This window comes from Trachurus trachurus (assembly GCF_905171665.1).
Source record: "Trachurus trachurus genome assembly, chromosome: 15".
Taxonomy (NCBI): domain Eukaryota; kingdom Metazoa; phylum Chordata; class Actinopteri; order Carangiformes; family Carangidae; genus Trachurus; species Trachurus trachurus.
The window spans coordinates 1,237,308-1,252,136 of NC_139906.1; the positions used below are offsets into that span (position 1 = coordinate 1,237,308).

Sequence of the window (14,829 nt, forward strand, 5' to 3'; positions counted from 1 at the left end):
CACCCAGTTGATTCCCTCTGTCTTCATACAGGCTCTGACACTGATTGCAGTGTGTTTGGGATCATTGTCTGGTGGAGGGAAAATAAAGAAAACATTATAGCTGCTGCGCAGCGATGGGTCGGGTCCGGGCTACTTTTGGGCAAATTTAGGCAATTCTGAGCAACAAACAGGAGAATAGGAAGACAAGACAGTTGACCTTATAATGTTCAATTTGCACCAGTTGAGGATTGAACCCACAACCTCGGGAACCAAAGACCGTTGTCTATCGCAATGAGCTAATTGACAAGTGGCATTCAACAGTGGCTTCACAAATTGAGTAAGCCATTCACTGTCGTGTAGGCAGATTTGAAACCACAGTAAAAAGAAAAATCAGTTTTTGAGGTAAAATAATGATATGTATTTGTCAAACATCTACTATGAATCTAAGATGTTAGAAACCTTCACACATGGTCCAGTCCAAGCTATTTGGATTTTTAAATTTAGAAGCTTGCTGTGATGCCACCATTAGGACAATTGTCTTGTGTTTCGTGTTGAGGACAACTGACATTTTGATCTGTCATCATCATCATCATCGCCCTTGCTGGGTCTCGAACCCACAGCCTCTGACACCAAGAACCAGCTCCTAACTCGCTGAGCTAATTGGCTGGTAGTGAGACCTGCTGTGTAGCTTCATTTATCCACTCAGGTGAGTCAGTGCCCGGGCAGCTGTTGTGATGAAATGGTCAAAATTTCAGAAATTCAGTCATCTAAACAAAAATCTGATAATACATAAATTGCATCTTGACAGCATGGAAATGTTGGTGATTTGTTTTTAATGATAAGTGTTTTGCTTCATAAGAGAAAATATGATGTTTATAAATTCCACTCTCACATTGACTGCAGTTGTTCCCATGAGAGCAGAATTCAAAATGTTCTCAAAAATTCAGTTTTTGAGATAAAATTCTGATATTTGCTAAACTTCATCAACCATGACTCCAGAATATTGTCATTTTTTTTCAGGAAGATTGAAAATGTATTTATCAAGAATTTGATGGTATATGTTTACAGTACTGTTTACAGTCAAACGTTTTCATGCACTGTAGGCTCAATTTTTGCTTAATCAAAAATCCGAGAAACAAGTTTTGTGGAGGACGGTCTGGAGATACTCTGTAGCAAGTTTGGTGACAATTGAGCAAAAATTGTGGGAGGAGATACATTTTAAAAGTTTTACAGTTATTGAAAAAAACAGAGTGATGGACTTCATAATTTGTAATAAGTTTAAGTGGACAAAAGTTTCAGCAGTATTAAGGCTACTTTGTGGTGAAGTTTCAACACTGTAGCATCTACCGTTGGTTTGGTAGGAATTTTTAAAGTTTTTAAATTTAAACGCTTATTGTGCCCCCCCTAGGAGGGGGGGGCACATGTCCTTGGAGTTGAGTGAATCTGGCATGGGACTGGACCTTTGTGCAAAGTTTGGTGAGTTTTCGCCCATGGGAAGTATGACTTCCTTGGAAGAAGAAAGAAAGAAAGAAAGAAAGAAAGAAAGAAGAAGAAGAAGAATTCCTAGGAATACAATAGTGTCCTGGCAGCTGCGCTGCCCGGACCCTAATTAGATTTCACCAACTAAATCATCATTACATTGCCTTTATTGTAGCTTAAGAATGTTAAGGATGGTTTTAAAAAAGTGTTAAGATGATACCTTGGAAGAATCGATGTGTGCGCATCGGATACTGCTCTCTGAGGTATGGACCAGCAACTTTTCGGATGATTTCCTCTTGGTAAAAGTGTCGGTCCATAATGCCTGTGGGTGACACATAACGGGCTTAATTTCAACATTTTTTATTCTTCATTTTTTTATTTTTTTTATTTTAACTCTGTTTCAGACTAAATTGTTAGGTAGGTCTATATATATTCAAACTACGTTTTTTCCCCACTCACCGTCGAAAATGAGAAGCGGGCAAGGGCCACAGCGTGAAATTCCACCCCAGACATGAAGCTTGAGGGGGTGTTTAGCTTTAGGCTTTGGCGTCCCTGCAAAGTTGCTCCTCCTCCAGCACTTCAAGGCAAAACGCTCAAGGGCCACAGTCGACTCGTCGGTGAAGAGGACATCGTCGAATTTCTCCCCAGCAGCTTTCCATTTCTCAGCCTGGAGTAGACGTGCTTCTTTGTTTTTGTCCCTCGTCATAGGAACAAATCTGCAGAATATGTAGAAATTAGGCTTAAGCGAGCAGTTCATTACTAATAAATGTAACATAATTTCAAATTTCAATGCAAGATGCAAAAGAGCCTAATGTTTTACCTTGACTTCCCATAGTTCCAGCCAAGCTGATGCAACGCCTTCCGCACCGACCATAAACTGATGTTTATGTTGTGGTCACGCAAAAGAATCTCTTTCAATTTTCTTGCAGGTAACTCGTCGTTTGCTTTCAGGATGGCATCTAGTCTTTCCACCACCTGACTGATAGAGAGACATTGTTAGGGTAATAACAACAACAACAATAACAATAACAATAACAATAATAATAATAATAATAATAATAATAATAATAATAATAATAATAATAATAATAATGAAAAAACTATATTGGCAATACCTTGTCAGTTTACGTGGTTTACAGGCTCTTTTCTCCACAGTTGCATGCAGGAAATGATGCTGAATTGTGCGCAGGGAGGCTGAGACTCCGGCCGACTTGAGATGTGCAGCGATGGCTCGTGCAGTCCAGCCTTTCCTCCGCAGAGTCTTGATGAGTTCACTCGTTTTCGCGTCGATCATAGCCATCTCTGAGTAAATCGAAGTCCAACTCAATGAAGACTAACCAAATGTAGTCCATGTAGGCTACAACAATTTATTCTTGCTGAGTGGGCGTTGATTAGGATGCCTCTCCCAAGGGGCGTGTCTGGTCTAAAATGATTTTTTTTCTTTTACTGTGGGTCTCACATTCGCCTCCTGGGCGTGGCTACCCTACTGTAACTCTGCTGCCTTGTTCAATCACGTCCTGAGTTCTGTACCATATGGGCTATATGGCCCCCTGCTGATTACTCGACTCGACTCGACCTACTGATTACTTTAGCTGACCGAATTCAACTGCTTCAAGATGAAGAGCGCACGTTTCTACGGAGCATCCAAGGTCAGCAAGGCTCTCTTTCCCCGAGATGAGAACTCACCACCTGCTGCACGGGGGCGCAAAAAGGTATTTTTTCCCATTACATTTACAAGCGAGAATCAAACATTTGTCAACCTAATGGAAGAAATCAACGTTTTTAATTTTCAGTCTCTAATTTCTTTGCTATTTTTCCTTGTTACAGGTTGCAGCAAAAACCGCACAATCGTCTGCCCCGCCAGCAAAGCGTCTCATCCAAAAAAAAGCGGTAAGTGTCATAGGCCTAGACTACACTTTATACCGTGTACTGTATACTACTCTATCTCCCTTGTTTATTATACCGTAAACCATGACTCATTACTTGTTTGTTTTTCAAACCACAGGCAGAGGTTTCTCGTTTGGTGGCTCCTCGTGTTCCTGGTGATGTTGCTCTGAATATGCTCCTGGACCACAGAACGCAGCAGCTGCAGCGCGAGAAAGAGGAAAAAGGCAAGCTTCTGGCAGAAAAAGAGACCCTGCTCGCAAAAATTACCCGGATGGAGGATGAACTGGCAACCCTGAGGCAGGAAAATCAAAACCTCAGAGAGAGCGGGAACTCCGAAGGAAGAGGGCAGGCTTTCATGGAGGAGATCCGAGCTGGGATCGGAGAACTGCGAGATGCTTTCCGCGAGCAGCGAACTCGCATCCCGGTTACGCCCCTTACCCCCGTCAGGCCGATCCCACGACACACATCGACTCCTGATCTTTCCTCGTCGCAAGCCTTGATGTCTCCGCTGGTTCTATCTTCAACCTCGGACAGCATTAACATCTCTCACCAACACCCCGATGTAAGCTTGAGGCATGTCGGACCTGGAGACCATGCTCAAGTCCGTCACCAGAGCCACGGCCAGGTGGGACGTTTTGGGTGCCTACTGTTCCGGAGAGTCATTTCAGAGGACAATTACCGAGCCTGGGCCAAAACGACAAACTGGGACGGATCCCGGGGGAAACATGAACTGCCACAAAATGTGAAGAACTTTGTAGTGCAGTCACTGAGAACGGAGTTTCCAGGCATGGACAGAAAGGACTTGAAATACTGCATAGATAAGATCAACGAGTTCTTGCGAACTCCGAGAAGATCATCTGAGGGTCCTATCCTCACCCTACTGTAGCCTACAGTAGCCTACAGTACTTGATGCTACAATGTGTGTGTGTTTTTTCTTCAATAAAATGTTTTCATATCCAAGTTTGCTCGAGGCATCTTATTTTGTCAAGTGATTCAAAAAGCAGTAAGCAAGGTTATTATCAGAGGAGGCTGGTCCATTGAGGCAGAGGAGGTTGGTCCTCCTCTATTTTTGAGAGGCAAAAGGAAAAAAATTTTTTATTTAAGAAAGAGTAACTGGTTGAAATAAATCATTACCAAATCTCAGTATAATTTATAAAATATTATATATGTATTTTATCATAAAAAAAAGTTTGTTTTTTGGAAGAAAATCCACTTAAAACGGCTCAACTGCGCCGCCAGCAGGCTCAGGAGACAGAGCAGGCTGTGTGAGGAGCAGGGAGCAGGAAGGTGGGGGCTCTACGGAGGTGGCAAGATTTTTACTTCCCTAACTGGCCTCGGGGCGGGATCTTCTTCCATTGACTCAATGCATTTAGGATGTCTTCATCCTGACCTGTGATTGGCTAAGACACGTAAAATGACGTCATGACGGAGGAGGCTCTTCTGTACCAATCAGCAATCAGAACACAAGATTGACAGCAGGTTGGTCCAATGACAGTTCTCCAACCCCCCTTGGTTACTGTTGCTATGTGCGCCAAACTTTCACTCCCAGCCGTGCTGCTTATGCTGCTCCTAGCACAAGAAATACGGAGTTTTCAGAGATATTGGCATCGATTTGAAAGGAAATATCAGCAGATTTCTGGATAAACTGTTAGGAGATATCAGAGAGAAGCAGTCAGAGAGATTGTTAATAGTTTTCAGTTACGTGACCTGGGCAGCTGGAGGGTAAACAAAGACACGACCGGACTTTTTTTTTTTTTCTCCGCCATCAGCTCAGGTAAAAGCATAGCTATATCTAAGAGGTAAAAGCCAAATATGTATGTAATTTGAGTGGAACACTTTGTTTTGTTATTAATAATTACAGATTTTCATGGTTTTTGTTTTTCCTTTTTAAATCAGAGGGTGTAAATCCCCACTGTGGCATTTACAGGTGTTGAACACTGGCCTGCTTTTTTTTTTTTTTTACATCCCACATCCAAGATCATGGCTCTGTCTTTTTCATTAGGCCTGTGTTAATCTGAAAACAGTAAGATTTAATAAAATTATGTTGTTTTTAAGAAATCTTGTAAGACATTGTTTTACTGTTTAATTTTCATTGAATATAATAAAGTAGGGAGAAGTAGTGCTATAAAATAAAATGAGGCCGTGGACTGGTGTTCCTCCTGTCCTCCCTAATTTTTTCAGTCACCAGCCGCCACTGGTTATTATAGCCTATAAAGCTCTATAAAGCTAGAGAAAAAAATCAGTTCTTTGTTCTAAAGACTCATTTTATTGTGGGAAATATTCATTTACTAGAGACAAGGGAGACACACATTAGGGCAGGTGCAGAGTGAAAACAGGCAAAAATAGAGAAAAACCACAAGCATATAATAAAACCAAATAAAAGCCCAGGCTTTGCTTTGCTTAAATCGCTCAAATCAACCGGCATCTCCACTCCTCTCCCTCACTTTAGCACCTTGTGGGGGACAGCTCTCCATTTCAGCACCTCCACCCCGACAGCCCCCCTCCCTCCCCCCGCAGCAGAACGGTCCCACTTGCTTTCTCCCCGGCTACGTTGGTGGAGATCTCCCACACAGTAAAAGATTTAGGCAACACATTCTTCCAGCTGGCTGTTTTTCTTCCAGTTACAGAAAGTAGCCTGTGTGCAAAGTACCACATTAACATCTCTATTCATATAACGCCCATCGAAAAAGCTGATTTACATGTCGGCCGTTAACACATGGCGATTGGCCATTCACGCGGCTTTGTTCTTGGTTTCGGCCAATCAGCTTATAAGCACATGGCTAATTATCAGTTTTCAACCAATCGCATGTGTGAAAGTTATTTTCTTTAGTTCATTTTCGTTTCTTTTGGATTTTTTTTACAACAATGTATCAATATAATATTGTTTTCGTTTCATTTCGTTATAAAAATCAATCCCTTTTCTTTGAAACAATGAGATTGAGCAGCTAAAACTCAATAAACTCAACCATGGCTTGTCTTATTGTTAATCTGAACGCACATGTATAAAGGGCAGAGTCAAGGCAGCAGATAAATCACAAAACATCAACGCGTCCGTGAGCGCAGCGCACCTCATTTTCTCCTGTGAAGAAGAAGAGAAAAAATAACCCCATGGTCCGACCTGACCCAGTTATTGAATGTTTAGGTTTATTTAGAAGAAGTCTGATTATGACTGCTGTTCTGGATCAGATTATTTGCTCATAATTCGGGTTATTTTCAAACAGTGGCCAAACAACAGATCAATTAATTATTATAGACTATATTTTCCATTTTTGCTAAGCGGTTTGTTCTGAATTAAATAAAAGCCTGTCCCATACAGCCGCGTGTGTTACGCCGTGTTTTGTTGATGCTATCATCTTTGCCTTGCGCAGATGATCCTTCATAATTAAAAATAAAAAGTCCAGGCCGGCTGCATGGCTGACGGTGTCACTTTGTATCGGCCGCGTCTTCTATCGAGGGAAAGTTATTTATCCTATGTTTTATCGCCCAGCCCCAAAGTGACACAGACCCGTTCATTCACAAGAAATCATCCAGCTGCACTCTCAAACAAGGTGCGGAGTGAGAAATCTGCGGCACTACTGCACAGTCTGTAGTTGGCTCATTTTAAAAACACATTTTGGAGATGACGAGACAGATGACCGAAAAAAGAGAGTGAGACGTGGGCTATAGTCTACTGTAGCTGCCGTCGTTACATTTTGTCATTGAAAAACGAGGCTACTATATTATTTACTGTCTGCAGCTAGTTCTCCTTTCATCCTCTTGTATTCTGTATCATGAACAGCGCCACTCCTAATCGCGGCTATCAGGCTGTCAGCATTGTCCCCAAAACGTCTGAGCAGTATTTAGTACGGTGCTGCCACCTACAGGAAAACAGTTGTGGTGAAAAGTCACGCGATCACGCGATCCTGCAGTGCAGGACAAACCCCGCAAATTTGAACCAGTAACATCTGTATGGCGATGTCGTCGCAGCAGACGGGAAAAGTTAAAATATTTTTACTCTGACGGCGGTATTTTTTGCCAGCCTCCTCCAAGTTTTACCGTCGTTCTCTCGTCCACTAACATGACATCCGGTTTGCCGTCTGCCGTCTGTCGGACTCCATGTGAACGTAGTATGAGGCCGCGTTCAGACTGCAGGCAAATCTGATTCAAATCTGATTCCTTCTCATATCCGTATATTTTTAGTGCTGACTGTCCACACTGATTTTAGCAAGTGTCCAAATCGCATTTGGCTCTGTTCAGACTGGGCCACATTATTGACCCATCTGACAGGTTGCTGCACTGCGAAAACTCAAAATCTTACCAAGAATATTTGTCTTATTTCTAGTCAAAATTTCATTTCTAGTCAAAACAAATCTCATTCTACTTAAAATAAGACTCATCACATTAAAAGTAGCTTGTTTTTAGACACTTTTTACTTCTTTCAAGCTGATTTTCACTTGAATTAAGTAGAAAAATCTGCCAGTGGATCAAGTTTTTCTTTCTTATTATAAGCACAAAAAACTTGCTTTCACTGGCAGATTTTTCTACTTATTTCAAGTGAAAATTAGTTTGAAACAAATGAAAATGATCTAAAAACAAGTTGATTTTTAGGTGATGAGTCTTATTTTAAGTGGAAAGAGATTAGTTTTGACTAGAAATGAGACAGTTTGACAAGAAATAAGACAAATATTCTTGAAAAGATTTTGAGTTTTTGCAGTGTGTAGCAACGACGTCGGAGCGGAGGCTACGCCGCATGTGACAGGCGATGCCTCGCAGACGCGGCGGCTGCAGCACCGGGCAGATCAGCTGCAGTACGGTGATCTGCCCGGTGCTGCAGCCGCACTACCCCGCTAGTTTCAACCTCAGCCGGCCTGGTGTGTGTGTAGGCTACGTGTACCAGAGACTGGTGTGTATGTGTGTGTGTGTGTAGCCACAGAGACGGGAAACTCCAGCACCCCAGAGCTGGGAGCGCGACGTCGCCGTCACTCCTGTCGCCGACAACACGGTAGTTTGCATAAAAGAAAAGTAACAAGGAGGAAATTAATGTTTAACTGGAGCTCACGGGACCATACGGGACCTGTAACACAGTGACAGCGCCGCGGAGAGTGACGTCACGGACAGTCAAAACCGATCTGAGTGTTTGGAGCTGTTCAGACTGAGACGCATCTGTCCAAATGCGATCTGAAACTACCTCCCGGAGGTGGTTTCCATCCGTTTTGCAAAAATTAGACTTCATGTGATTTGGGACTGTTCAGACTTAAAAAGAGTCATCCGCTTCCAATCTGGATGGGCTAAAAATCGGATTTTGGCTGGCAGTCTGAACGCGGCCTAAATTCCACTGGCCTTCTTCAGTTTGTCAGTGTTGATGGTTGATGGCTCCCCAACATGGTTCATCAACATGTTCATACTTGAATGAATCATTTTATGAATGATGAAGTTCAGCGGTGAATGTTTAACCCCTGTTATAGCCCCCTCGATCCCCTCAATCTCCCAATTCAAGTGGCAATAGGGGATAAGGGGTTGATGAATAAGTTAACTTATCTGGGAAACCTTCGGATTTGTTTGGCAATTAAGCTGTGGAACAGGGTAATAGCTCAAAATCATTTAAAAGAGGCCATTAAAGTTTTTGTGTGATCCAGATTTCGTGCTTGAAAACTGGGATGCACGGTTTAAGAGATGGATATCTTGTGGATTAACAGCATGTTGCACATTTTTGTGTAAGGGGACAGTGCACAATTTTCACAACAATTTCACAACAACTTAAAAATCAACACTACTACTACTTTGTAGGGAAGCTCTTACAAGGTAGTGCATGGTATCTGTGAAATCATTGATCCCATAGACCAGACATGGGCAAACTACGGCCCCCGGGCCATATACGGCCCGTTAGGCTTTTTAATCCGGCCCGCCGAATTTGTCCAAATTATAGTAAAAACCCATGGATATGTAAAATCCTCATTCATTTCCCTTTCCCCTGCAATACCCTCGTTTCCCCGATAGATAGCGCACTAGTCTAGACTAGAGACACATTGACCTTTGTTGGAGTCAAAGGTTGGAGTGCAACTTTCCAGCTGCCATTTCCCCCCTTCGGTAAAAATGAGCGGACCAAAGAAAAGAAAAGTGGACACTGAGTGCCGAGTGTTTAAAAAGGAATGGACAACAAAATATTTTTTTACTGATGTCCGATCAACGGCTGTATGTCTTATATGCCAAGAAACGGTTGCAGTTTTCAAAGAGTACAATATCAGCCGTCACTTTGCCACAAAGCATGCTAACTACGCTAACAAGCAGTCGACACAAGAACGGGAGGCTACTGCTCAGAGGTTGGTAGCTAATTTACAGACCCAGCAGAATTTTTTTCACCGACAAACTGCGATTCAAGAGTCAAGTACCAAGGCAAGTTTTTTGCTGGCATTCAAGTTAGCAAAGGCTAGCAAACCTTTCTCCGAAGGCGAGTTTTTGAAAGAATGCATGGTGGAGACAGCAGATCTCTTGTGTCCGGAAAGCAAAGGCAAGTTTGAAAAAATCAGCTTATCACGCAGGACAGTAACTCGCCGTGTGGAACTGATTGACGAAGATATTGTCAGCGAGTTAAACAAAAAGGCGGAGTCCTTTAAGTTTTATTCACTAGCACTGGACGAAAGCAACGACGTGAAAGACACTGCTCAGCTCCTCATTTTTATCCGAGGGATAAATGACAGTTTTGAGATAACGGAGGAGCTTTTGAGCATGGAATCGCTGAAGGGGAAAACGCGAGGAGAGGACTTGTATGAACAGGTGTCTGCTGTCATCGAGAGAATGAAGCTGCCTTTGAGTAAACTTGCCGGTGTCACCACGGATGGATCGCCAAATTTAACCGGAAAAAACGTCGGGCTGCTGAAAAGAATCCACGATAAAGTGCAAGAAGAAAACCCTGACCAGGATGTCATTTTTCTTCACTGCATCATTCATCAACAAGCTCTATGTAAGTCTGTATTGCAGCTTGATCATGTCGTGGATCCAGTTGTAAAACTTGTTAACTTCATACGAGCAAGGGGACTTAATCACCGCCAGTTCATTACGTTCCTAGAGGAAACCGATGCAGATCACCAGGACTTACTTTACCACTCTCGTGTCCGCTGGTTAAGTTTGGGGAAAGTGTGCCAACGAGTGTGGGAGCTCAAAGACGAGATTCTGTCGTTTTTGGAGCAAATGGGGAAATCCGACGGATTCCCTGAGCTGAGCAATGAGGACTGGCTTTGTGACTTTGCGTTTGCTGTGGATATATTGTCACACATGAATGAGCTGAACGTTAAGCTGCAGGGGAAGGATCAGTTTGTGCACGACATGTACACAAATATAAGAGCCTTCAAATCCAAGCTGATTTTATTCTCCAGGCAAATGTCAAACAAATCTTTCACTCATTTTCCCACACTGTCCACGCGGAAGGCCACCCGAAACGTGAAGAAATACTGCAAATCACTGGACGACATGCACAGAGAATTCTGCCGTCGGTTCACTGATTTTGAAAAAATTGACAAGTCACTTCAGCTGGTGTCCTCTCCCCTGTCACAAGACCCCGAAACAGCACCGCATGAGCTGCAACTGGAGCTGATCGATCTTCAGTCTGACAACGTCTCAAAAGAGAAATTCAAATCTCTTAAACTGAATGACTTTTACGCTTCACTTAACGAAGCCACATTTCCAAACCTGCGGAGGACGGCACAGAAGATGCTGGCATTGTTTGGCTCGACTTACGTGTGTGAGCAGACTTTCAGCGTCATGAACATCAACAAAGCCCGTCACAGATCCCGGTTAACTGACCAACACCTCAGATCTATTCTGAGAATCGCCACAACGAAACTAACTCCAGACTTTGATGCACTGGCAAAAAAAGGAGAACAACAACATTGTTCCCACTGAAATGTGAGTTTCTCTACTGTGTTAAAAATAGCAACTTGCGCATTTACGCACAGCAGTACAGTTACAGTAGCTTAATTAACATGTCGCACATGCTCTCAATTTAAAGACCCCTTTCTTTCGTTGGGTAATAACATGTTCTGAATGTTGAAAGTGATTCCATTGATCTTTTTCCAGTAAATTTCTTTAAATTTGCACCTTCAATTGTGTCTGTTTTTCATACATTTCAATCCCCAGGTTTGATAAATTACATTGCGTGTCCAAATGCTCCTGGCCCGGCCCCTCTGTCAAATTTTAGAGCCCATTCTGGCCCACAAGTCAAAAAGTTTGCCCACCCCTGCCATAGACTCATACAGACATATTCCGGTGCCCACACACACTAATATTTTAGCAGGACATTTGCAAGAAGTCTCACCTGCTCCACCTGTGCCGTCAGCCTCAGTTGTGGGTACATGGTTCCTCTCATATTGGATTAAAGAGGCGATCTGTTCAGTCTCTGATTTACATTTATTCCATTCCTGAACAATGTTGTCTGATTCTCTCCCATTTCATCCCACATCATTAACAGCATCAGTCACCTCCTGCCAGGCTCTTTGTCTTTCTTTGTCAGTGACTCCATGCTTTTTACCACCAAACAGAATCTCTTTCTTGGCCTTCACCTGTTTCACAAGCTCCTCGACTTCTTCCTCGGAGAACCTCTCACCTCGTGTTTCGTTTCCACTCGCTGCCACGATGGATCGTAAAGAATCTCTGATCAACAGGATCTTTTATAGGCATCAGCATTCATGACCTGCTTTGCACTGACCATATATGGTTGAAGGTGTGTTTTCGGACGGGGGGCATAGAAAGGCTGCGTGCTCTAACAAACGGATTAATGAATTTTTTTTATTTTTTAACATAATTCTTAGCTTTTCATGAATTTTTTGTTTTTAAGTAGGCTATATTTTTGTGCTTTTTGTCTTTAATTGACAGAACAGTAGAGATCAACAGGAAATGGGGAGGCAGAGAGAGGGGTAATGACATGCAGCAAAGGGCGCACCAGGGGATTCGAACCGGGGCAGGCTGCAGCGAGGACTGTAGCCTCTGCATATGGGGTGTATGCTCAACCCACTGAGCTGTATAGCGCCCCGTGTTTGTTTGTTTAATCAGATGAAGATCAACCATCTTCTGTTCAGCTTCACAAATGTTGTCAAACTGCCTGTTTAACATTCTGATGAGGGTAGGAATCAGACACACACAACTGCTTTGGCGGTACACCTGTTCTCAACACACTATCATGAAACTTCATCGCACATCTTCATCATCATCATCATCACTGATTAGATAGAAACATAGTTTCATGTGAGATGAAGCTCTGAGACAAAGCAACGAGTCAACACAACATGACTCATCAGATTCTGCTGTTGTCCTGGTTTTACAGCTGTAATTTATTAGTCTGCGTGTTCCCACCAGGCTTTGCTAGACCAGGGTCACCTATGGCACTAGCCCTACCTGAATGTGGAGCTGGTTCCCCCTCAGCTCTGTGGCCTCCTGATGATGAAGGACCTGGTGGTAGAACTCTGGAGATGTTTGGTGGTGCAGGTCTTCATGTTTCATCTGCTCTGCCAGGTTGGATTGTCCAAAAGTGATTAAGTAACAAGACTTTTTCTTTTTCCCATGAAAGTGAAAGTAACACCAGTGATGAAAAGAGGAATATCTGTGTTTCAAAGGAGGTTAAATCGAAAGCAACTGGACTTAGTTATTTGTCTAGGAAGACGTTTCACCTCTCATCCAAGAGGCTTCATCAGTTCATGTACGCAGCTGACCAGGCTGGGACTGGTCCAACTATCTGGTGTGGATCTGGTATCTCCACACCAGATAGTTGGACCAGTCCCAGCCTGGTCAGCTGCGTACATGAACTGATGAAGCCTCTTGGATGAGAGGTGAAACGTCTTCCTAGACAAATAACTAAGTCCAGTTGCTTTCGATTTAACCTCCTTTGAAATACTATGACCTGGACAAATGAGAATATGCACCGGCCAATATCTGTGTTCTTTACAATAATACACATTTAATGCAGATTTATATTATTGTTATTATTGTTATCGTTTCTATTATTATTAATCAAACTGTTGTTTTGTGTCTCATACAGAGAGTGAACACTTCACTGACCTTCAGGAAAATGTCACCACACCTGTTACACTGATCTTGGACACACCCACCCACACACACACACACACACACACCCACACACACACACACACACACACACACACACACACACACACACACACACACACACACCCTCCTCTTCAACCATATATGGTCATCAACATTCAGCAGCTGACTGACAGACGGATATAAAAGATCCTGAGGATCAGAGACTCTCCACACCCGTCATGGCAGACTTCTCTGGTAGAGAACGTGAGGTGCTGGTGAGACTAGTGAAGGCCTTGAGAGAGATTCTGTTTTGTAGTCAACGGAATGGAGGGTGGTGTCGTCTCACCACTATTTTCAACGATATAGCAAAAGTGGAGACGAGGCAGGAGAGAAGAACAAATACGTTAAGGACAAAGTGGGAAGAGTTAGAGGGAACAATACCACTGCATAAAGATATTGCCTTTGTAATCCGGTATCAGAGGGAGCAGCAGAGAGCAGCAGGTGAGACTCTGCTTCTTCTCTTTATTACAGCTGTGTAGTGAAACTGATGTGGACTGATGAGTGATGTCTGATCCTACAGGTGCGGGGGGAGCAGCTGGTCCTGGAGGAGATGAGAACCATCCAGCTCCAGCTGATGAAGATGCCAATAGAGCCAACGATGGACAGCAGCAGAGAGGCAGAGGTGGAGCAGGTGAGACTCTGCTTCTTCTCTTCATCACAGCTGTGTAGTGAAACAGACGTGAACATCACACTGATGAGAGATGTCTGATCCTACAGAACCTGAGGGAGCAGCTGGTCCTGGAGGAGATGAGAACGGTCCAGCTGATGAAGATGCCAATAGAGCCAACGATGGACACCAGGGAGACACAGAGGAGGATGACAGCTCAGGTGAGACTCTGCTTCTCTTTACTGCAGCTGTGTAGTGAAACAGATGTGAACATCACACTGATGAGTGCTGTCTGATCCTACAGAGCAGGCACGTGCACACATAGGGCCCAGGGAGAGCTTGAGCCCCTGCCCTCTTTGCCTCGTATTAAAAAGTGCCCTTTTTATGTTTTGTTTTTTTTCCCCAATAAATAAATGCATTCCTGTTGTGCATGGGGATGTAAACAACGGCGCTGTAAAAATGCCACGGTTATCTACCATACGCATTTCCTGTGTGTGTTGTCCACTGCTGCTCCGCTCTGTCTCTCACTGAGGGGCGGGGGGGCTGCCCCGCGGTGTACGCTCCCTCACATGCACGGTCAGAGAGAGAGATACGAGCTGCTGCCTCATCGATAACTCTGTGTGTTGCACATAGATAAGAACCTTGTGAGTTATTGCCACCAACACCACCAACACCACTTCCTTGTCGGTTCTGACAAGTCGCCGTCCACTTATTCAACCAGCTTAATATGAGTCATATTTCAGAAAAGCGCTCATTTGTGTTTGTTTAGCTGACTGCTTGTTAAGAGTTAAGCCCCACCCCGT

At 43.4% G+C, this 14,829-nt stretch overlaps 2 protein-coding genes across 2 annotated transcripts; both read left to right on the plus strand.

The window, feature by feature from the left end:
* Positions 1-3,030: 3,030 nt before the first annotated feature.
* On the plus strand, positions 3,031-4,231 carry LOC310998578 (uncharacterized protein; the record flags this gene model as incomplete). The annotated part of the gene is made up of 3 exons (XM_083988691.1): positions 3,031-3,170; positions 3,286-3,348; positions 3,464-4,231. The coding sequence occupies exons 1-3, from the start codon at positions 3,075-3,077 to the stop codon at positions 4,229-4,231; spliced, it is 927 nt and encodes a 308-aa protein (XP_083844817.1). The 5' UTR covers positions 3,031-3,074.
* A 5,561-nt stretch (positions 4,232-9,792) lies between these two features.
* LOC310998579 (general transcription factor II-I repeat domain-containing protein 2A-like) lies at positions 9,793-11,223 on the plus strand (the record flags this gene model as incomplete). Its single annotated transcript, XM_083988692.1, has 1 exon — positions 9,793-11,223. One exon carries the CDS (start codon positions 9,793-9,795, stop codon positions 11,221-11,223), a length of 1,431 nt encoding a protein of 476 aa, XP_083844818.1.
* Between the last annotated feature and the right edge of the window lie 3,606 nt (positions 11,224-14,829).